Source organism: Biomphalaria glabrata, chromosome 2 (assembly GCF_947242115.1).
Source record: "Biomphalaria glabrata chromosome 2, xgBioGlab47.1, whole genome shotgun sequence".
NCBI classification, from domain to species: domain Eukaryota; kingdom Metazoa; phylum Mollusca; class Gastropoda; family Planorbidae; genus Biomphalaria; species Biomphalaria glabrata.
Genome location: NC_074712.1, coordinates 52721537 through 52745817, shown reverse-complemented (window position 1 = coordinate 52745817; position 24281 = coordinate 52721537). Strand labels below are relative to the sequence as shown.

The 24281-nt window shown below is 30.2% G+C and overlaps 1 protein-coding gene across 2 annotated transcripts in view; it reads left to right on the top strand.

Annotated features, from left to right (window-relative positions):
- The first annotated feature begins 441 nt into the window (after positions 1-441).
- Positions 442-24281, top strand: part of LOC106064392 (uncharacterized) — a 60193-nt gene continuing 36353 nt past the window's right edge. The window contains exons 1-34 of one of the 2 annotated variants that reach the window (XM_056021361.1): positions 442-524; positions 2875-3064; positions 6398-6453; positions 7489-7651; positions 8563-8811; positions 8918-9102; positions 9195-9381; positions 9561-9628; positions 9865-10033; positions 10147-10398; positions 11714-11898; positions 11991-12177; positions 12336-12388; positions 12594-12762; positions 13011-13265; positions 13716-13900; positions 14052-14238; positions 14329-14393; positions 14546-14705; positions 15452-15706; positions 17125-17309; positions 17422-17608; positions 17746-17819; positions 17980-18148; positions 19264-19521; positions 19940-20124; positions 20227-20413; positions 20755-20813; positions 20982-21144; positions 21308-21562; positions 21699-21883; positions 23345-23534; positions 23871-23941; positions 24070-24229. In XM_056021361.1, coding sequence (XP_055877336.1) covers positions 2893-3064; positions 6398-6453; positions 7489-7651; positions 8563-8811; positions 8918-9102; positions 9195-9381; positions 9561-9628; positions 9865-10033; positions 10147-10398; positions 11714-11898; positions 11991-12177; positions 12336-12388; positions 12594-12762; positions 13011-13265; positions 13716-13900; positions 14052-14238; positions 14329-14393; positions 14546-14705; positions 15452-15706; positions 17125-17309; positions 17422-17608; positions 17746-17819; positions 17980-18148; positions 19264-19521; positions 19940-20124; positions 20227-20413; positions 20755-20813; positions 20982-21144; positions 21308-21562; positions 21699-21883; positions 23345-23534; positions 23871-23941; positions 24070-24229 — 5530 coding nt within the window. In that variant the 5' untranslated portion in view covers positions 442-524; positions 2875-2892. Of the gene's footprint in view, positions 525-2874; positions 3065-5232; positions 5400-6397; positions 6454-7488; positions 7652-8562; positions 8812-8917; positions 9103-9194; positions 9382-9560; positions 9629-9864; positions 10034-10146; positions 10399-11713; positions 11899-11990; positions 12178-12335; positions 12389-12593; positions 12763-13010; positions 13266-13715; positions 13901-14051; positions 14239-14328; positions 14394-14545; positions 14706-15451; positions 15707-17124; positions 17310-17421; positions 17609-17745; positions 17820-17979; positions 18149-19263; positions 19522-19939; positions 20125-20226; positions 20414-20754; positions 20814-20981; positions 21145-21307; positions 21563-21698; positions 21884-23344; positions 23535-23870; positions 23942-24069; positions 24230-24281 lie in introns of those variants that run through there. The other variant, XM_013222947.2, reaches the window with a different exon arrangement.

The window sequence follows — 24281 nt, the reverse complement described above, 5'->3', positions numbered from 1 at the left end:
GCAATGTGAGTTGAAGTAGGCTACACCTAGCACTTTACCAAGAAGTGACTGGGCAATGTGAGTTGAAGTAGGCTACACCTAGCACTTTACCAAGACGTTACTGGGCAATGTGAGTTGAAGTAGGCTACACCTAGAGCTTTACCAAGAAGTGACTGGACAATGTGAGTCGAAGTAGGCTACGCTCTCTGAAATATAGTAGCTTATATTTTCAACACATTCATTTTTCAATGTCAGAAATGTTTTACCTGTCGGTTAACTTAAAGGCAGCTACAAACGTTGGATAAGTAGTTAAGTCTATAATAGGATTTTATCCTAATAATATTATAAATATAATTTCAGGTACCAGCATCTTATCTATCACAGTTTTCTCAGACAATGAGACTCTAGTTAAGAATGTAAGTATCTCTGATAACGAAATGTTGGCTGGTTTTCAAGTAGATTATAACACTGAAGTCAACATTGGCGAGACCGTAGTCATCACGGCTAATGTCACATCGGGTAAAGGAGTAACTTTTGATTTGAAGGTGAGTTGCGAATTTAAAACATAATGCTTGATGACTTCTTTTAACCCTTAAAACGCGAGTGGTAGCTTAGCCTCTAAACATCAGAATTGTAATTCCATTTTGTATGGACTCATTCTAAAACAGCTCAGCACTTTAAGGGTTAATTATCACACATTTTAGTAGACTAGATCTATACGTTTTACACATTCAACAAACTGTATCTACTTTTAACGTAAAAAAAAATGGGTCTGTCCATTCTTTGATGCTGCCTTCCCATTGCTTCCTCTGCCTCTTCTCCTTTTCCTGCTACGTCGAGCCGAGGACCTTGGGGCACCCCACAAGATCTGTCAACCGTCTTTCTCAATTCCTCTCTATCCTTTGCCTATGATATAATTTCATTCACTGGCAGGCATGTCCATTCTTTGATGTTGTCTTCCCATCGCTTTCTATGTCTTCCTCTTCATCTTCTTTCTGGTACTGTTTCCTTAAGGAAGGTCTTTGCGAGCCCTGAGGACCTTGTGATGTGGCCAAAGACTTTGAGTTTACGTTTTTTGACAGTGGTTAGCAAGTCATCATGAGGTCCATTAGCTGTATGAATCCTGTTTCTAATCTCTTTATTCGTGATGCGGTCTTAGCTCTCACAGTTTTATACGTGAAATTAATGCTAAATTTAGAATATGGCTAATTTACTATTATTTTAATTTAATTATTATTATTTTTTAAATTAAAATAAAAAATCGAAAATAAATAATAAGTAGGCACAAAGTGGTCCGCTAAGTTCTTCGAATTTGTGAAGTATTCTTTTAAAGAAAAGTTTGGGAAACAGTGACTTAAAGAATACATCTGTAATCGTATAAAATATCTTATAATTTAAAGACGTTCCTTCAAAAGAGAAGATATTATGTCCTATACGTATCCACATATTAGGCATTTAGTCGTACGCTTACTTTACTTTGACTAATAGTGGACGAAATTACAAAAAAAAAAATCAAACAAAGTATTATGGTTTATTAAATGAAATGTTTTACAAATCAAACAAGAAAATAAAACTAAAACGTTATTAAACTTTGGTTAGGCCAATGTTTGAATATACTTTCTCTGTTTGGAACCCCTCAGCTCAAGGAAACATAAAGAAACTAGAGCAGAGGAAAAATAGAGCCGTGAGATTTATAACAAACAAATATTCAGACACTTCAGGACAGAGGACTAAAAAGTAAAGTAGCAATAATACATAAAACACTGAAAAATAATTAAAAAAAGAAAGGTTCAAAAAATAAAAGCTTATTGTATATGCTAGGACACATTCGTACAAGTTCTCCTTCTTCCCTATTGCTATTAGAGCTTGGACTGGGCTGACTGAATCAGGCATGAAAACCAACATTTTGACAGATTTTGAGTCATTGTTTAACATGCATGACACATGGATAGGCCAAGATGTAAAATTATCATCCGATCTCGAATCAAGCTGAAATTTTGCACATTTTTTTTTCACCTGACAATCAATAAATAAGATAATCAATTAGTTATTTAACTATTGGTAATTAATTATTTTGTTTGGTATCTCAAACAAGGGAAAGAAATAGTACATGACTGGAGTGGTGGTATAAGCTAAATTAGTCCCCTTTATAGATAGCCGCTCTAAATTGAAAGAAACAATATACTACTATACAATCTTCTCTAGTCATAAGTTCCTCACTAAAAGGGTGGTGCCCGAGAAGACCTGAGCCATATATGAGCTTGAATTTAGTAAAGAATGAATAAAATGCAAAGACGAATATATTTTCTAATAAAACTCTTAATTTTCACTTATTATCCATATCCCTACCCAAACTTGGCCCCGCGAAATCCGTTTTGCATAGGGTCCAACAACGGTTAAGTCCGCCCTGTTATTTAGTGACTTGTGAATACAGAGTAGATTACTTGATCTCCCCCCCCCCCTTCGTTTTTGCCGCTAAAGTTACGTGGGGTAGAAATAAATAAAAAGAGTGATCTTTCCATGACTTCTTAGTCACAATGGTTAAGTCCGGCCCTGCTATTTAGTGACGGGTGAGTACTACTTTCCCCCCCACCCCGTCTTTTTTTTTTCGTGGGGTAACTCTGGTCCAACTCTCAGAAATAAAAGAGTGATATTTCCCTTACTTCTTGTTGTCCAAACTGTTGAGCCATGAAGAGAATTATATATGCGTACACGTAACTCTTTTGTCTTATATCCTACGTAAATAAATACACATTGTATGAAAACTTTTAGCTGATTTCAGCATGCCTCAAGATATTTTAAGTTCAAGATGAAAAATATTTGTATTTAATAAAAAATAAATTGTTATTTGATTTTTAAATGTTTTGAATGATTTTTTTTATATCCTTTCTAAAGCTGTATTTTCCGGACAACATGAACGAAACGATTAAGGAGTTAATAACAGATAAAAGTGCAAGATTCTCTTTCCCCGCCTTGCTCGAAGGCAATTACAGCCTGGCGATATCAGCGACCTCTATGTGTGGAGAGACACTGACACAAACTATACAGTTGTTTGTAAGCCAAACTGTGGATAAAACAACACAATGTATGTTACCAGTTTTTTTTGTAAATTATACTATGTTAAGAGTTTCACTTTGCCGATACTTCTTTCACGAGTCATTAGCTTACGACCAGGGGCGGCCTTAGCAGTGCGTGGGGCCCTGGGCGAGCGTTATGTGCGGGGCCTTGGGCCGTAAGGGTAGACTATATATTCCGTTCCACATCACGCTAAAGGGCTAATCCATTTCTAACGTTGTAACAATAACAATACAGTATGTCCGCCTCTAATGTCGTGGGCCTTATTTGTCTTACAAAACTTAGAACATTACGTAGGTACTGTTGGTCTACTATTGGTCGCTTAAATACATTATATACTGTATTGTAATTGCTCTGCATGAAACATTTTTTGCCTTTAAGGTTAATAATCGTAACTAATGATTCAGAAACATTTTGCATGACAAATCATCAAACTAGACAATACTAATTTCTGTTAAGCTTGCGTCGGAAAGTAGCTAAATTACGGAGGAGAACCAGAGCACTTGCAATAAAACAAACTCTTACCAAGTAGCTGCTTAGACGGTCACAGATGGAGTTTGTCACGAAACTTTTCTGGTTTTTCGCTGTGCAAACTGGTTGATAAGATTCTCGTAGTCCAATTTGGATGCAAGTTCCCTTTCGATAGACAAAATAGCTAAACTCAAATGGCCCCAACGTACCGATGTCACATTTGAGCTGCATGAATGCTAGCAGAAATCATTTCTTTAAAAATCTTCAATTCTGCACACAAGTCAATTTCGTCCAAATCGCATGAATCTTCTGCATGTAAATTGTGTCCAAATCCTTCTAGCACTTCTACAAATTATTGTATTTCAATGTCCGTAAACTCTTCAAGTTGTACAGAAATCCAAAGATTGAAGCATACTCTTCGAGTTGTTCGAATCTTTTTTCTATTGAGGATTTGCTTGATCTACTATTGCTAAGAATATCTAAAGGCATCCTCCGGCGAAGATGTTTATTCGTCAATACTCTTATAATCAAATTGTTTTTCTTGCGTCTGACTTTTTGTTCCTTTAATATTTGATCAATTTTCATTTTGGAAGCAGTTTACTTTGCTGTGATCATAATATCAGAGAAACCGGTTTCCCAGTACTTTCTCAAAAATGCAACAAGGCTTTTGATTTGCTGTATTCTCATATGGAGTTAAATGTCAGATGATTGCAAAGTTTTGCTGACAGTATTCACAGCAAAATAAAACATCACACCTTATGAATAAACTGAGAATAAAATCGAAGCTTCCTTTTTCATTTGCGGTGTCATCAATTTTGCAAAAATTGCATTTATGTTATAACAAATGTAATAGGCCCTAAATGACTCATTCATAAACAAATGTTTTAATTTAAAGAGTATTTAAAACTTGATCACTAACACATTTTCCTAAAAAAAATCCGATTGAACGTCAATGTTTATATACCAAATAAACGATTTGGATTGGTGACAATAAAATCTCCGATCGCGGAGCCCCCTCAGGTGTGGGGCCTGGAGCGGTTGCCCCACTTGCCACCCCCGAAGGCCGCTAATGCTTACGACAGAGTTAGCATTAAACGTATAAGCGCAGCTGATGGTAAAATACGCGTGTTTCAATAAATAATAATTGTCGTTTTCAGTGCTAGATTTTAGATTTTTTAAAAGTGAAGACCCGGTGCACATTGTGCAAGAAATTGGTGAAGGCCCTACCCTTTTCAAGTTTCAATATAAATGCACTTAATCTAATATTATTATATATAGATATGTTGATTTAGTTTGTGCCATATATAGCCTATAGCTCCTCCTTCGTGATCGAAGATGAGCACATTTCTGATATCCTATGGACTCGAAGATGACTGTAAAGCTCAATCTTTGCTTTAAAAAGCCGGTTGCATACGTGGCATGGGTAGGTTTGGTCAGTTGCAGATAGGCCGACTTTTTCTCTCAGCTTTTTGTTGGTTCGGCGCTTTTCACACTGGCCACTCTTCTTGCTTCAAATCGGGAGACTCCGAGACTCACAGCTTCACGTTATGAGGAGCTATCGAGAGCCGTGAATTTCGATATCTCACTCCTTGGCATATAGAGTCTATATATTTAGTTCTGATGTACCTATGGGCACTCTTCAATTAATAAAAACAAGAAATTATTAAAAATATAAATCTAGATCTCGACTCAGATCTAGATTATAGAAAATAGATCTATTCTAGGATTAGATATACTCATAGAGACTAGATGTAGATCTACCATTCTAGTCTACATCTACAAAAAAGAGCAACTGTGTGGACATGCTTAGTAGAGAATAAATTGATCTAGAAAATAATATTCTAATAGAGTCTAGAACAAGATCATATCACATAGTAATTAAGTATACTAGCTATAGTCTATAGACATAGTTTGATAGAATGATAGATCTAGATTCTTTTATTATACTAATTATAGTATTATGTGATGATATATCATATAGAATTATTATAATATTATGGAATTATAATAATAATAATAGATCTAGAGAGATTATAATCAATCATACAATGATTATTAAAATTATTAGGCCTAAAACAAAAATTTTATTTACCATTGGTAAGACCAATAAATCTTGACTTAAGAGTAACTAGATTAACTAGATATAGTAAGTATGTGTCCTCTCTATAGGATCCCTCAAGAAAAAAAAATACAAAATTAGATTTATGACAAATGAATTATTGAATATTCACATTTGATTTGAGTAACACCGTTAGGAAAATCACTCCAGGACAGAAGACCAATAGTAAAATAGCAATAAATAAAACACTGAACCATAACTTACAAATACAAAAACACAACCTAGTCATCTGAGGTACCAATGAAATTTATAATTATTATTTTATTATGAGGAACGCTTATAACTTTTAGGAAGTATGCTAATAGCTTAATAAAAGACTTTTGCTAATGCTTGTAGTTACTGTCACATTACTAAAGGAATAAAAATGCATATTCACTACAGATATTTAAATATTATTAATATTTTTAATTATCTGATTATAGCCGATTTTAAATGATAAAAGGTTATAAATATTAAATTGAACTTTCTAATTGGACTATTGATTATTTTAAAGTAAAGCAAATATAGAGACTAAATAGGCATGACATGGTATGATCTGTGGCAATATAAGTATGTTATTCTTCTCACAATTAAACATGTCACAACAAACACATATAAAAAAATCTAATATATGTCTCTTAGAAAACTTGATATGAAAAGATATAAAATATTACCTTGATATTAGAATTTAGATAATTTTTGTTTATAAAAGGTTTAGCATTATAATTTTTCTTTCAATAGCCTACATTATTATTATTATTTTTATGTTAACAGATAGCCTGTGTAATGGTAGCAAGACAGTTCAAAATTTAATTGAATCCTCATTGATGGTAAGGTCTTAAAAAGAAAATCTCAAGATCTTTATAGAAATTGCACATTCTTCTTCAATAATTCTATGACTTAATAAAATAAATTAGCATAACGTCTTTAAGAGACATCACCTTTCACTCTTGTGATACAGATTTCATTATCTTTGTATCTTACTAAGTATTCTAGTAGGTTATATTTTTCATCGTTGTTAAGGTTAAGTAATTTTGCTAACAGTGTTAATCTTGTTACATGTAAGCATTCGTTTTTTAATAACTTCACTACTCTAATTTGAGTCTGTTCTAGTTTATTTATTTTCTATTCAGAACATAAAATTTATATTCTAATATTTGTCTAACCAAGATTAAACAGCATTTTAGTTTTATGTTCTTCATTGATCTTTAAATATTTATAAAATAAACCCTAGTGCTTTCTTCTATTCATTTATTACAACACCTATTTAATAGTATTGGCCGATATGCACATTAGACCCCTGTCACAATGGTCCTTGGTTTGAATCGTACATGCTGTCCTTCCTTGCCGTTCTGAAAGGTGTTTTAACCATGAGACAAAAAATCTTTATTTCTGAAGGAATGTACAAAACTTATAAAAGATTTAGTTTGAAATTTTTGACGCTGGATTAAATACTAAAATAAATAAAAGTTCCTTTAATGATTTCCATAGATTGGAGGCTCTCAAACTTTTTTTCACCCATGGGCTCCTTTACATGTTAAAACTTGCCAATGGACCTTAAGTTAAAAAGCTACATAATTGCATAGTATATAAATTAGTTTGTCAAAGAATAGTACGACATATTAAATAGCAGTATTGGGTGATTATTATTAAAATTATCAGATAGGATAAACTAGCTTTTATCAAAAAAGGTATATTAATTGTTTGCAATTTTCATATTTCTTCAGACCCCTTACTGCAATTTCTCAAACCCCTAAGGATCCATATACCAAAGTTGAGAACCACTGCCATAGATGATTTAAGTGAATGAAAATCAGAAAATAGTTAAATGAAACTGATAGTTGAATTCTATATTTTTGTTTTAGGAACCTATATGTGTTAAAGCTTGGACTGATGATCAGAGCACTTTAACAGAACTTACCATAGATTTGACATCTGATAGCAACATTGGATACATATCTATAAACAAAAATATTTCAGAAATATCCAAAGATGTGACTTCAGATATTAGAGACCAGATCTCTAGTGGTAATCTGCAGGCTAATAACAACTTTCTATGTAGCAGTTTATCCTGACTAGTGCTAACAATAACCATAATTTACATGTAAAATATAATTAATTTTAGCTATTAAGTATTATTTAAAAATTTTATTGCACCTATATTCAAAAATTACTGTAATGTTTTTTTTAAACCTAGATATTCCAATAATTTCCTAGCATTTCCTAGCATATTAGTGATGGGTATAAGTGGAGAGGCTAATAAAAAAAAATAATTTTTTGTTTAATTGGCTCATGCACATGAAGAATGGAATTTTTAAACCTTTTTTGGGGATTTATAATAATTAAAAAATTCTTTACAATCAATTTATCTTTTTAAAAAATTTAGCTTTCTTATATTTTACTCAAACTGAGACAAAGATTATATCATATAAAATCCAAAAAAGATGTTAAGGAAACAACTGAGGATACATAGAGTCGTAATGTTTTCTATTTTTTCAAAGCGGTCTTGGCAACAAAAACCTTATATGAAGTAACTGGGTATTACTGTAGTAATTTCATTGGCTTATTATATTTAAAAAATAATCTCTCTAACATTTTTTAATACCTTTTTCTTTATAATACTGTGCAATAAAAGTTTTGTTTTGATAGAAGACATTTAGAAAGCTTCAATTCTTAGCTTGAACATAAATGTGGGCTTTGTAAAAAGTTGTCTCCTTTTCACTTATTTTAGTACCAGATTATTTTATTTTATATACACCTGTGCCCTTAAAACTGTAAAACTTATAAATGCTTTGATTAGTATCTTAATAATTGATACATTTTGATCTGTCAACATCTAGCTTCAGATTTAGCCCTTTTAATAGTTTTGCAGTATAGTAAATGGACATTTTTTAAACCTGTACTTTTGAATATATAATTTAGAATTTATTTTTCCTCAGGAAACCAAATCATCCTGATTGTTCTACAATGTTTTCAAAACAACAGTGAAGGATCTCAATTTACCTTCAATGAAAGTGTTTACATATTACATAATGTTAACAACACATTGGATGTTGGCCTTTATATAGAGAATAATTATCCATTAGATGTTTATCTTGAGCTGTCCATGGCAACAAATAATCCCAAAATACATATTCCGGCTTACAGTTACAAGGACATACATTTTGGAAATGATTTGATTTATAATGGTATAACTTCTTTTTTTTTTTTTTTTTTTTTTAAGCATTCAATTAAAATTTGTCTATAAATAAATGATCTTTTTGTTTTAAAATACACTTTTTTTTCTATTATTAGGTTTGACACAATTTAGTTTTAAGATGAACACAAGTAAAGAAATGTGGAACAAAACATTCAACTTGTTCTTCAAAGAAAGATTGTTTGATCTTGATGTAGATTACACAGAGATTGTGGAAATAGGCAATGAATACATTCTTACAGCCAGTGTATTCTCTGGCGAAGTTTTAAACATTGATTTTAAAGTGAGTAAAAGTGTAATAAATTTCAAGCATTTTGTGTCTTTTCTTGAGTCATATAGGTATAGATTATTCAAATTGCTTTGATACCTTTACAGATTTTAACACCTGATGATGATAAAGCTTTTATAAGAACAAATTCCACAAGAAAGCTAACCAACAATAATATGGAACAGATTTTATTCAAACCAAGCATCGAGTCAAATTACACAATACTTGTTATGGCTGATTCTTTTTGTAAAGAAAATGTGACAAAAATCATAATAGTCTCAGCTATTTTTCAAGGTAATATTGTTGATGAATTTTTGTCATTTCTAGTTTATTTAAATTTTTTTATCTTCTGATTTATATTGACATTAGATTTATTTTCCAATTTATTTTCCCACATTTTATTGAACTTATTATAAAATTTTATACTAAATTTTCATGTTTTGTTAATCAAATTTTTTTTTTATTTGATTCAGAGCTGTGTCCAAGATTAACACAGTCTGATAGTGATGCATTTCTTCTAGATTCAAGTGATATCAATGAGGTTTGTTTTTCATGTAAATTAGTTTAATGTTAAATTTAATATTTTACATTACACATTTGAAATTAAAGTGCTAATAGCTAATTTGAATTTTTTAAAATAGAAATTTTAAGTTTTTTTTAACAGGTGAAATAAAACTCCTCTCTAAACCTTTCTAAAAAATGTTAAGCCTGAGAGTACTGTAAAATAATGTTGTTCCTCATTTTTATTAAAACTGTATTTTTTAATTGTCCAAATAGCCAGTTTGTGTTAGAGACTGGAGTGATGGACAGATCTCTTTATATCAAATCAACATAGATTTAACTTCTGAAAATATTGGTGGTTATGTCAATGCAAGTAATGATAAAAACAGAGTCATGAATGAATTGATGTTGCGTTTAGATGATCATAATTTTCATAACTTTGGAGGTAGGACAGTACTAGAAAGTGAAGAAATATTTTTCTTTATTTGTGTTTATTGAATAAAAAGTTAAAAAGAAAACTAACCTTCATTATTTGAATACACCTTTTTTTTTCTCCAGAAAATCAAGCTATTTTGATGATTGTTCTGGCATGCTATCAGAACAACAGTGAAAGATCTCTGTTAACCTTTAATGAAAGTGTTTACATATTGCTTAGTGTCAACAATACATTGGATAATGTCATTTATATTGAGAATACTTATCCACTAGATGTTTATCTTGAGCTGTCCAATGAAACAAGTAATCACCAAATACATATTCCAGCTCACAGTTACAAGGACATACATTTTGGAAATGCCTTCATTTATGATGGTATAGCTTCTTTTTACAAAGCTTATATTACTCTGTCTGGTAAAAATTTTGTACTTGTAATTTCTCCCACACCCAATCTATGATCAAGTTGAAATATTGCACAACTATTTCTTATACCTGACAAAACAAGAATCAGTTTAAAAAAAAAAAATTGTAAATTAACTATTGATAATTAAATATATTAATGAATAAGTCTAGATCTATTACAAATTTAATGACATGACTGATCCAAACTAATTGATACAATTACACTTATAGAACCTTTGATTTTTTAAAAAATTGTCTTCATGGCTCAACATTTTGGACACTAAGAAGTAAAGAAAAGATAACTCTTTTATTTCTACAAGTCAGACTAGAGTTACCCCATGTCAAAAAAAAAGAGGGGGGGGGGGAGAACAAGTAGTATTCACCCATCACTTAATAGCAGGGCCGGACTTAACCATTGTGACCTAGAAGACATGGAAAGATCACTCTTATATTTCTGCAAGTTAGCTAGAGTTACTCCACATAAAAAAAGGGGGGAGAGAACAAGTAATCTACTCTGTATTCACCAATCACTAAATAGCAGAGTCTGACTTAACCATTGTGAGGCCTTATGCGAAACAAATTTTGCGGGGCCAAGTTTGGGTAGGGATACGGATAATACGTGAAAATTAAAAGAGTTTGTATAAGAAAAGCCTGGCGTGTAGCAAAGTCTTATAGTATATCATAAAAATTCTATTTCCTACATAGATCACGCTCAATTGCAAGAATTACCAAATGTTTCAATCTATCTACGTGAATAGTTGACCCAAGTAATTCTTCATTAGTTTGAGGCGCAAGAAGCTTCTTTCACTAGATTCCACTGTAATGGGTATTGGATAATGTTCTTTTTTTTTATATCGATTGTAGGATTGGCGTCTTGCATATTGAATGACACCCCTAAATGACAATTTGAGGAGATTTGTATGAGTTTTCAAAAGATTTTAATAATTTCAGGAGATTTCCAGGACTTTTTCCAGGACTTTTTCGTATATTTTGCAATTTCATGAGATTTCCAGGAGCTCCTGGTAAATCAGGAAATCTGTTATGTTATAAAATGGTTTAATTTAATAATTTAGACCTAGAATTAGCGCAGGTCCTATGAAAGTGCGGGGCCCACTTTGGTCACATAGGTTGCAGTGGCCTAAGGCTGGCCATGCAAAATAGTGGCGTATGCTACGCCGTGGGTCGTCTAGTTTTTAAAATATTTTTCTTATTTTAGTTATAAACATTCATCAAACATTTTTATATAAATAAATAATCTTTTTTCATGAATATTTTCCTCTATTATTAGGTTTGGCACAATTTAGTTTTAAGATGAACACAAGTAAAGAAATGTGGAATAAAACATTCAACTTGATCTTTAAAGAAAGATTGTTTGATCTTGTCGTAGACTACAAAGAGATTGTTGAAATAGGCAAAGAATACAATCTTACAGCCACTGTATTCTCTGGCAAAGATTTAAATATAGATTTTATAGTGAGTAAAAGTGTAATAATTTCTAGCATTTTGTGTCTATTCTGGAGTCATTTAGGCATAGATTATTCAAATTGCCTTGATACCATTTACAGATTTTAACACCAAATGATGATGCAGCTTTGATTAGAGTAAATAACACAAGAAACTTAACTGACAGCAAGATGGATCAGATTTTATTCAATCCTAGCATTGAGTCAAATTACACGATACTTGTTATGGCTGATTCTTTTTGTAAAGAAAATTTGACAAAAGTCATAATAATCTCAGCTGTTTTCCCAGGTAACATTGTTAATGATTTTTTCATCATTTTATATGGATTATAGATTTATTTCAATCTTTTTAATTCCAAACTTTTATTGACCATTTATATGAATAAAAAATTCTTATTATAATTCATTTCTTTTTTTATCAAAAAAATAATAAATAACTTCATTCAGAGCTGTGTCCGAGGTCAACAAAGTCTGATACTGATGCAAGTGATTTTAATGAGGTCTGTTTTTCTTGTAAATTTATTTGATGTTACAATGTATGTTTTATTTTACATTTGTTTAAATTTATGATGATAGTAGTTAATTTTGTATTTTATTTATAGAAATTTAAGTATTACATAGCCTGAAAGATAAAATATTTAGTTTGTGTGTACTACAAAATAATCTTGTACAATACTTTTGTTTAAACTGTCTTTTTCTGAATAGCCAGTTTGTGTTAGAGACTGGAGTGATGAACAGATCTCTTTATATGAAATCAACATAGATTTAACCTCTGAAAATATTGGTGGTTATTTGAATGCAAGTAATGATAAAAACAGAGTCATGAATGAATTGATGTTGCATTTAGACGATCATGATTTTCATAAGTTTGGAGGTAGGACAAAACTAAGGTCATAAGCAATTAAATTTCTGTGGTGTTCGTTAAGAAAATAAATGATTATTATTTGTAGTCATTCCTTTCTATATTAAAATGTGCCTTAACTTCATTTGCATTTATTTACTATTCATAATTAATGAAATAAACTTTTCCTTGCAATCCCCAAAAAATTATGTGGTTTTTTATCCACACTGTCAAATCCTATTCATCAAAATAATCAAGTGAAAATATTTTTTTTGTTCCAGAAAACAAATCTATTCTGATGATTGTGTTGTCTTGTTTTCAAAATGTCAACCAAGCAAGCAACACATCCGTCTTTAATGAAAGTGTCTACATATTGCACAATATCACAGATACAACCAAAAATGTGATTTTCATTAGAAACACATACTTAGTCAATGTTTCAGTTGAACTGACAAATGAAACAGGATTGGAGAATATATTTGTCCCAGCTGGTGGTTTAATTTCTTTCATTCTTGGAGATGCTTATAGTTTGAATGGTAAGATGTAAAGTAAAAATACATATACAAATGAAACATATTCTGGAAAGTACTAAATGTTGAAAGAAATAGATAAATGCCCATTATGACCAAAAAGTCTATAAGTTGATTGTTTAAACTCAAGTATAAATAGTTCAACGTTTGATGTGTCCAAAACAATAAAGATGACTTTCTTTTATATTAAAATTTAATTAATTAGTAAAAGCATTGCAAATATTTAATGACAAATTACTGATTTGTTTCTATTGTTTTTAAACTATATTTGTATTCTTTTCAAGGCAGTTACTATATAACAGCCTTTTATCCAACGTAAGACAATTTCAACTGCATTCTGTTAAGCAGTTAATTATCAGTTGACATTTTCAAGCAGTAATTGGTTAATTAATATTTAGTATATGCAATAATATATTTTTGTCTAAATCTTTTTTGTTTTTCTGCCAATACTTCTAGCCTCAAACATCTTAAACTTTCAAGTGAACTCAAGTCATCAGATCCTTACTAAGTCTATCAATTTAATTTATAATGAAGAATTATTCAACCTTGATGTAGACCACTCTGATCTGGTGTTAGTTTACAAAGAGTACACAATTACTGCTACAGTGCTATCTGGAACTAATGTTACAATAGATTTCAAAGTAAGTATAGTGAGAAGCTCTATGCAGTTAATTTAAATTTACGACTTAATGACAATTCTTGATTTATTTTAGATTGTTAGTGATACTAAGAGTGTCAAGAGTTATTTGCTTACCTTATTCAAATATTTTCATTTTATCTAATTGTTTACAGATGCTATCACCCAATGACATTACAATTATGAAAAAAGACAGAATGTCAAGCAACTCCAGCAGCACCAAGATGAGTCAGATCTTATTCAGACCCCCAATTGAGTCTAATTACACATTACTTGTTCAGGCTGTTTCATTTTGTAAAGAAAGGTTGACTAAAGTCATCAATATAACAGCCGTCTTTCCAGGTATATATTATCTAATAATGATTTTAAAAAAATGATAAAGTAATATTAAATGTATCAAAAACTTGGTTTTAAATTTATTTTATTTCACAGAGATATGTCCTGTCGAAGTAAATCAATCTTTGGTTAACACATTACTGTCTGAACATTTTACTGAGGTTAGTTCAGCATGTTTTTATGATAAATTTGTTTCTTTTGTTTCCCAACCAAAATGAAACATTACTAACATAAACACTATTAAAATCTCTTTGTGATTAAAAACTAATTTAGTTGTACACATGTAATCAATTATTTCTTATTCTTTGGACAGCCTGTTTGTGTTCAAAATTGGAACAATGACCACTTCAGTGTAATAGAAATCAACCTTGATTTAACTTCTAATTTCAATGCTGGTTATATAAGTGAATACAATGGCAGCTCTGAAATTGTACAGAATTTGAATTCACATTTAAAATACCAAATATCTGAAGGTTGGAACATTAGTTTTGAAATTTATATTTTTCAAAACATTTATCCGATATTGATTATATTATTTGATATGGCAACTTACAGATTGTTTTGCTCTACAGCTCATTCAGAAGGCAGAGTTTCCAATATAGGACATATATAAAAATATATTCAATATTACTTTAGAATTTACAAGTTAAGAACTTGACTAGTCCATATGTAAACAAGTCCAATTGAACAGCATGAAGGAATCTTAAAAAAATAGGTTTGAAAGTCACTGTGGCTTATAGGAAAGTCTATTTAGTGAGACCAGTGAGGGTATTAAAATTCATCTAGTGTAAGATTTTATTTTACTAACATTCTGCCAGTTTAACATTTATTCAGTTTGTTGTAATTATTGCTTCATTTTCTAAGCAATGCTATGTTATTCTTTTGGACTCAGTATGAATGTTTAAGCATTTAATCTTTTAAGTTTTCACTGTGTTAAAAGAGTTAAACATTCTATCTTCACTATATTTGGATTGAATTGTGTAACTAAAAAATTATGTGTTGCTGTTCATTTGGGTGATAATTCTCAAGTATCAACTCTCAATTTAAAATGCAAGCTATTAGACCTAGAACATGAGTAGAATAAAACACTGAGGTTTTATTTCCCATTAAAAATAAATAGTTTAAAAAATTTTGATCATCTTGTATGCTTAAATGCAAATATTTTGCCAAATGTGAAATAATGTTTCATGTCAGCATTGTGTACTTGATTGATTGACAGAAAATCAAGCTCTCTTGATGATCACCTTATCCTGTTTTCCATACATCAATACCAGTGAATACAAAGCAGTATTTAATGAAAGTATCTACATAGTGCACACTATCAACCAAACATCTGATACTATCATTTACATGATGAATAATTATACTGAAGAAGTTTATCTCCAACTGTCTCAAGGGTCAAGTTATCAGAGTGTCCATATTCCACCTGATGGCATTGAATCAATAAATCTTGGAAACTCTTTTACTTTTAATGGTAGGATTTATTACATTCTCACTTTTATTTTACTTTTTATGTTTTAATACATTCAAATTATACATTTTATGAATTCCAAGCTGTTAATATAATCTTAACAAGCAATATATAAAAAATACTAGTTTAAAAAACAAAAGCTTATGTATGGGAAAGAACCACACAACTACTGCCATATCTATCAATACTTTCAGATTAATTCACTTTTTTCTGTATTAAAAAAAACAACTAATTGTTGATTTTTGATTGGTTTGTGTATTGTCTTCGACAGTTATAGTTGTGCAAAGTTTCAACTTGATCCAAGAATGGGAAAAGGGACAAATAATGTGTACAAAATTTGTACCAGACAAACAGAGAGAGAGAATTGATATAAGCTTTGTAGAAAAAAAACCTTAAAATGTGTTTTGTCCCATTGATTTTTTTTTAAATTGTAGATAACTCTGTTTCTAGTCTTCCGGGCAACAAGCTTAGTGCAATACAATACTAAAATATTGATCTCTTCCCAATTATATTTATCTAGTTTTTATTGGGACAAAGGCTCAATTATTTTTTCTTCTTTAAAATTGTGATTATGTCAGAGTGTAATGGTGGTAACAAAGCATAAAAATACTTATAACAGTATAAATACTATAAATAAATTTTTAAAGATCATGACAAGTATAATTTTTAATATTAATCATCTTTTCTTCAATAAACCAAGGTAGCAATGTTTAAGATAAGATGTATAATTTAACTAAATGTTTAAAACTGATATCATTTTGTGTCCAGTAACCTTCTCAGTATCCTGCATCACACTTTCTTTGGCTGAAAGTGGTTATTGCACTTAAGCTTCCCCTTGCAAAGACAAGTAACTGGCACCTAAACCAGAAATCTTTGGGCAAAATGGACTTTTAACTTGGCTGATTAACCCACCTATCTCATGGAAATCTGTTGTCTTGTGGCTTAATTCTAATAGCAGGAAGGCTTTAGGGGTAAAAATTTGAAGCTGAAAACTTGAAGACAGTTTGTAGCACAGAGTACTTTTCTCTAGCATATTTTGTGATGTCACTGATATCAAACTATAACAGTCACTGGCATTCTTTGGATATCTCTGACTGTGAGAATCATTGTTGTGTCATACCATAGATTCTAACACAGGCTTTCAGAGATTTCAATTACGAGATGAACTATAGTCATTGATTGACTGATGGGTATTAATGAAAACTAAAAATCTTTTATTATTATTATTTCTCATTTCTTGTGTTCATAACCCAGAGGCTCAACTGTAAAAATAAATGGGACATTCTTAAGAATTTAACTTACTGGTAGTAAAATATTTTACATTTTATATAATGGCTAAGATCTTTTTATTTATTTGTTTACTTGTTTTTCCACTGATGCCAACATAAACTATGAAATGTTTTCTTTTTTTCTCTCTTTAGTTCCAACATATCTTACCTTCATGATTAATGCAACTAGAGAAATTCTGACCACCAGTTTGACTTTGTTTCATAAAGAAACTTTGTTTGGACTAGATGTTCACTACACAGATTTTGTACAAACTGCTGTACAATATGATATTATAGCCACACTGTTATATGGAAGTTATTTGAACATGACTTACACAGTAAGAAGCTAAAACATTTGAAAATCATCTTTTCATATAGTCAAAAAAAAAGTATCACAAGCAAAACAAAATTGCAGAATTTAAATGTTTTGGTAAATTCATGATTTTGCAGATGTTAAATCCTGTTGACAATACAGCTATAATAAAAAGCTATGGGCTAAATGGTCTGACAAACAACAAAACAGATCAAATTTTTTTCAAGCCAAACCTAGAATCTAATTATACAATTCTAGTGCAAGCAGAATCAATATGTCAAGAAAATTTGACCAAAGTTCTCACAATCCTATCAGAATTTCCAGGTAAAAATGTCTGTTTTAGGTGTTTATGGAAAAGGTGTTTTAGTTCAAGGTCACATATTCATTTATAATTATGTTGACAGCACAATCAGATGCTTGATAATTTAGTGATAATAGAATGTAATTTTATGATCTGATAGTGATATGCAACAAAAATCAAAATGAAACAGCTATTGGTGAAGACAATATAACAGATTCAGTTTATCCTTTTCAGGTTAGTCATATCATGAAATATTAAATTTGTTTCAAGAAAAGTTTCTACTGAGCAAAAAATATTTTTTTTTTTTTGATTTATTTCACATATTAACAAAAACTTAATAAAAGTGATACTAAAAACTATAAATCATAATAGTATTTATTTTTCATCAATATAGCCAATCTGTGTCAAAGACTGGAAAGATGATGACATTTCTGTTATAGAAATTAACCTTGATTTAACCTCAGAAGATATTGGTGGTTTTGTCAATATGAGCAATGATAACACTGGAGTACTGAATGAGATTATTTCACACTTTGAACACAAAGAGTTTCTCAAATTTGAAGGTAGAGTAGTAAAATTAAATTATACATTTTGACAATTTATATATATACCATTGATCTGTTACATAAGATCTCCTTTCCATTAGGACTAAAACAGAAAGATTTAAAAACTCCTTCATCCCTCTTTTGGTCAGAGTGTTACAAGATCAGCTGTCGTCATCGAGAAGTACATAGAAGACAAAATCATAAAGCGCTGGTTGTGAATGTGTATTGTGTTTCGTGTGTGAATGTTGTTAGAATTTTTCATCTATACTGTTATTTTACAGTAGTTATGCTAATATTGTCAATTGTAGTGAAACTGAATTTCCATTTGATTGGATCAATAAAATTATCTTATCTTATCTTATCTAGTTTTTTAAAAGTTTATTTATTTTTTTGTTATCAATGAGTCCTTTATTTAATTATGTTATTTCTTCATCTAACAGTGTCTCACTAATATAAAATCTTAAATACATCTGGTTCTCCTATTATAAAAAGAAAATTTCAACAAGCAAAAAAAAAAGGATACTTTTTAGAAACAAAGCTTATTTCAGGGAAGGAACCGCTAAGTACTGCCATTTATCTGAAATTTACTGAGTTTATTTCCCTTTCTGCTATATAAAACAAAATTAATTAATTAGTACTATATGATTAACTAACTGGTTAATTTTTGGATTGATTTTTGTATTGTTAATTTGTTATTGACTATGAATAATTATGCAAAATTTCAACTTGATCCGAGAATGTGGAGTGGGAGAAAAAACTTAACAGGACTAATTCCATTTATATATATATGTATATATATATATTCACATCTCTCATTAACAAGCATTTATTCCCCTTATTTCAAAATCAAACAAAATAATTAATCACCAACAATTAATTAACTAATTGTTTAATTTTTTTGATTGATTCATGTCTTGTCAGGTTTAATGAATTATTGTGCAAAGTTTTAACTTGATCTGAGTATGGGAAATGGGAGAAAGAACATCTTAAACTTTTTACCAGACAGACTAACAAACAGACAGAGTGAGTTGATATTAGCTTTGTAAAAACAAATAAACTTGACAAATTAGACTCAATACATAAAAAAAGATACATTTCTTTAATCTTTAATGGTTCTTTTAAATTATTTTCAGACAACCAAGCCATTTTGATTCTAGTGTTATCATGTTTTCAAAACCCATACAATGATTGGGGTTATAACAATGTCTTCAATGAAAGTGTCTACATATTACATAATGTCAGCAATACACATGATAATATCATTTTGATTAAGAACACATATCCTGTAGATGTTCACCTTGAGTTGCACAATGAAACGAATTCTCAATATGTATTCATTTCACCTGGTGGTTATGACTATGTCAATCTTGGAAACTCCTTGAATTATAATGGTAAGCATAGATTTTCAAAGAAAATATCTCAGCTTTTTACAATGTATTAGTATATTTGTTTTTTTAGATGTATTGACGAATGGAAGAAAAAATTGGAAAATATTCAAATGTTAAGATTGTTTGAACTTCTATTCTCTCCTAATTGATGCCAACATTGATTTGACCCCATTGAACTAAATTTTTTTTTTTATTTATAAACTTTAATTTGTGTTGTGTAAAAAGAGCATGCATTTCCCTATAATTTAATACCAAATATAACATTTTCTGATAACAAACAAAAAAGTTATTGAAGTTTAATCATAACAGGATAGTGAAATACTAATGAGCCAAATGAATAATTCTATCGGAACAAGGAAAACAAATACGGATAGAAAGAGTTAACTGTATGTTATACTTATGGTTTTGTGTTTGTTTCCAGTGCCTACTCTTTTCAACTTTAAAGTAAATACCAGCAAACAGTTTCTGACCAAATCTATGGGCTTGGTTTATAAGGAAAGATTGTTTGATCTGAATGTTGAGTACAGTGATGTAGCTGTCATAGGAAAAGGAATAAATATTATGGCTACAGTGTTTTCTGGGAGTGATGTTAAGATAAACTTTACTGTAAGTAAATGTGGAAAATTATATAGGTAAGGCTACTAATGTACCATACCTTAAGTATTATCATAATCTTCTCTAATGAATTTAATGTTTTCCTTTTTGCAGATTTTAGCACCTGTTGATTATGCAGCTTTGAAATATGGAATTCTAAGAAACAATTCAACAAACATGAAAAGAGATGAGATTTTCTTTTACCCAAGTATGGAGACCAATTACACAATACTTGTTGGTGCCAGCACATTTTGTATGGAACATTTAACCAAAGTCATCGTAATATCAGCTGTTTTCCCAAGTAAGATTTTTTAACAGTTAAGGAATGTGATGTTAGAATAGTTTTGATTTTAAAAAAGGGGGTCTTATTGACAGATGACAGGCAGAATTTCTTTACCTAATTTAGGCTAATCTGCAGCATAGGCTGACAGAACAGTAATGGTTTAGTTTCTTCAATTAAAGAAATAAATGTTCTAGGATTACAATGATAAGTTTTAAAACATATTTAATTTTTTTTTCATGACTACATTAACGTATACATGTTTCAATTTAATGAAAACCAAAAAGTTTTTTATTATTGATACATTTTTTAGTATAAGTTATGACTTATTTCTAGTGTGTGTTACTTATCTCTTCATACAGCTCTTTGTCCAAGAAATCAGAGTATAACAGCTCTTCTAGATAAAAATCCAGATACTGAGGTTTGTTTTACACTTCTAGACCTACCATTTTGTACAAGACTGTTATTTCTGTAAATTTTTATGGTAACACTTCTTTAAAAAAAATAACATCCAACTAGGATTAACAATTATGAAATTATTTTGTAAACACTTATATAAAGTCTTAATATTTATGTATTTTCTTAACAGCCAACTTGTTTCATTGACTGGGATGTCAGCCAAACTTCAGTGACAGAAATCAACCTAGATTTAACCTCTCCACATTTGAATGGAGGCTATTTAAGTGCAAATAATGTCAGCTCTGAGAATTTTCAGAATTGGACATCACATTTAAAATACATAACTACCAAAGGTTTGAGAAGTGAAAATATATAAAGCAAAACTGCTGGTTACAAAACTGTTCATGATAAAATAAGAACTAGTTTCTTTGCAAAGTAGAAATTTTGTTTATTGTAAGATATTTTGTTCATTGTAAGATATTTCTTACTTTGTTCTTTTTTTTTTTTTTTCATCAGATAATCCAGCTGCCATTGTGATGATTGTTTTATCCTGTTTTCAAAATAGCTATGGTGGATACAAATCTATAGTTAATGAAAGTATTTACTTGATACATAACACCAGCCTTTCTTTTGATCATATTTTCTACATTAAAAATATGTATGTCTCAGAAGTTATACTTGAACTATCAAATCAGACTGCACATCAGAGACTACTACTTCCTCCAGATGGTTTCATTACTGTAAATATTGGGGATTCTTTCCCTTATGATGGTAGGGTTCAATGTTGTTTATATATTAATTAAAGGTGAAGTAACTAACACTTTACAATAGCCTTTATCTCTTTTTTTCTTTTTATTTATTACAATTATCAGTGTGTTTTTTTTCTTTTGCCCCAATAATTGTAAAGAACCAACACAGTTAAGTTTTAAGGTGGAGACCAGTAGAGGATATTTAACCAAAAATTTGAGTTTGATTCATAAAGAGAGTGTATCTGATCTGAATGTGAACTACAGTGATGTTGCTATCATTGGTAAAGAATACAATATTACAGCCACTGTGTTTTCTGGGAGTGATGTCAACATTGATTTTGTTGTAAGTAGTCACTAGTTATGTATTATAACATTTATCAATGTTAAACATATACCTGGCCATAATACCATAATAGCAGTAAGTCAGTTGTATGTGGAATTGTATGCTGTGCAGACTGCATTCTTCAAAGGATATAAAATAAAATGTAAAAGTAGCTTTTATATAGCGCTACTTTCATGCTTATAGCATGCTCAGAGCGCTCTTGTCCAATGTCATTTCTGGACCAGTGAGGGGGAGGATGTATCTGGGAGAAAGCTTTCCGTGCTGCCTCTAGGCTCTCAGTAAACACAACTCTGCTCAAGTGGGGTGTAGAACTTTGAGCCCCCTTCATTGGTGGCCAAGCCAAGTTCTAGTGTACTTAGCCTCTAGACCATGGGTCTTCTTTTGTCATTGTTTCTAGTTAAGAATAATCTTTCATTTCTGACATGACATGCTTCCTTTAAACATAGTTAGCTATTGACTGTAGGTTACATCATTGCAATACAATCTCCTACCTTATAAGGTCCGAGTAAATGACCAGAAAGTTTTGAGGAAGTTCTTTTAGTTATTCCTTTTCCTCAGGCCTTTTGTAAAGGGAAGATTTGTAAAATTGAAATATCTATCATTTTCAAAAGGTCCAAACGGCACCTTCTTTTTTCTTACCATACCAGTTGTATAAAATCTTGGAATTCATTTGATAGTCAACCACTCAATTCAGCAAAGAATCCAATGTCTCTATAAATATTCATGTTCTTTCAATTTTCTGTTCTTACACTGAGGCAAAATTTCAAAAAATTCTAATATGTTGTCAAAGTCTTTAAAGCCAGTTGTATTTCAGCCTTTAAATTCAAATTAGTTAATAGACTATCACCTGACTAGCAATAATAAGTAACTTATGTCTTCTTACTTGTGAAGTGAGGTCTGAAAAAGCTTAAAGACTGTCAAATGTATTTCAAGCAATTAGTACAAGTCTCTGAAATTCTAGCCCTGATAATATTACCAAGCTTAAAAACAAATATACTTGTTGCTTGACCAACTCCTTTCTATATGATGATATATGGTTCAATATTGATTAAATATGATAACATTAAAAATAAATGAATACATTTCAATATTCATTAATTCATATTTCTTTCTTATAATTATCAGAACATTTTTTTTACACTATAAGTGTAATGAAACTTTTATAAGCAGTTTTATTGTTTTAATAGGCTTGGCTTGTTTTTGAATGAGTTTTGTAGCTCATCTTTTATTTATTAGTTTCTTCCGAGATCAAACATTCCTCATATTCTTCAAGGTTTTCTTTAATGAAATAAGAAAAAAAAAATCTAAATTCTTTTAAAATTTTAAATGTTTAAGTTTCACCTCTCAACAATGTAAATAACCACCGTAGCTGTTTTTACAGATCCTATCACTTATGTATGTTATATCTTGTACTGTAGCAGATTGCTTCACATTCAGATATGTATTGTTATACTTTCACAGATTGTATCACCCATTTTTGATACTGAAGCTTTGATAAATATCATTGAGACAACAAATGCAACAAATGATAAAATAAAGAGAATGTTGTTCAGTCCAATCTTTGAAACTGATTACACTATTCTTGTGAGTGCAAGTACACCTTGTGGAGAAAATCTGACAAGTCTCATCATAATATCAGCTTTATTCGCAGGTGAATAACATCAAAGCATCTCAGAAAGGTTTAATTTTTAAGTAGATATGAATGTAGGGTAAAAATATGCAGAGGAGTGTTTTAAAGTGAGAAATAATGTTAATATTTTATTTATACCAGTAACCTGCATCCGTGATATCTTCTTTGCATAAATGAGTTGTATGTATCAAATTTAATTGCCTTTCTTAGTGTTCTATTAGAAGTAAGTTTAACATATTATCTTATGTTTTATTCTCTATATTTTCTATTAGAAGAAAGTTTAACATATTATCTTATGTTTTATTCTTTATATTTTCTGCTTATGAATGTAACTAATAGATAAGGTTTTTGTTACAGAAATGTGTGTAAAAAATGAATCAGATTCAAATAAAGCTCTAACTCTTGCTGGCACTAGTAATCAATCTATGGTTTGTCTTAAGATTTGGATATTTATCTTTCAAATTTAGATTTTTTTAAAGTTACTAATAATATCCAGTAATAGATTATAGAAGACACATTTTAATGTTTATAAATTAATTACAACTTTGTTCACTAGCATACATGTGTTAAAGACTGGAGCACTGATCAAACATGGATAACAAAGATCAATGTAGATTTGACCTCTGATACTAACGTTGGCTCTGTATATGTTGAGAAAGTGGACACAAACATTGTACAGAATTTGACAGCTAATGCAACCTGTTTGAATCCTGGAAGTAAGAAAATATAAAATATTCAATACACATGTTTGAACAAGATTATACTACT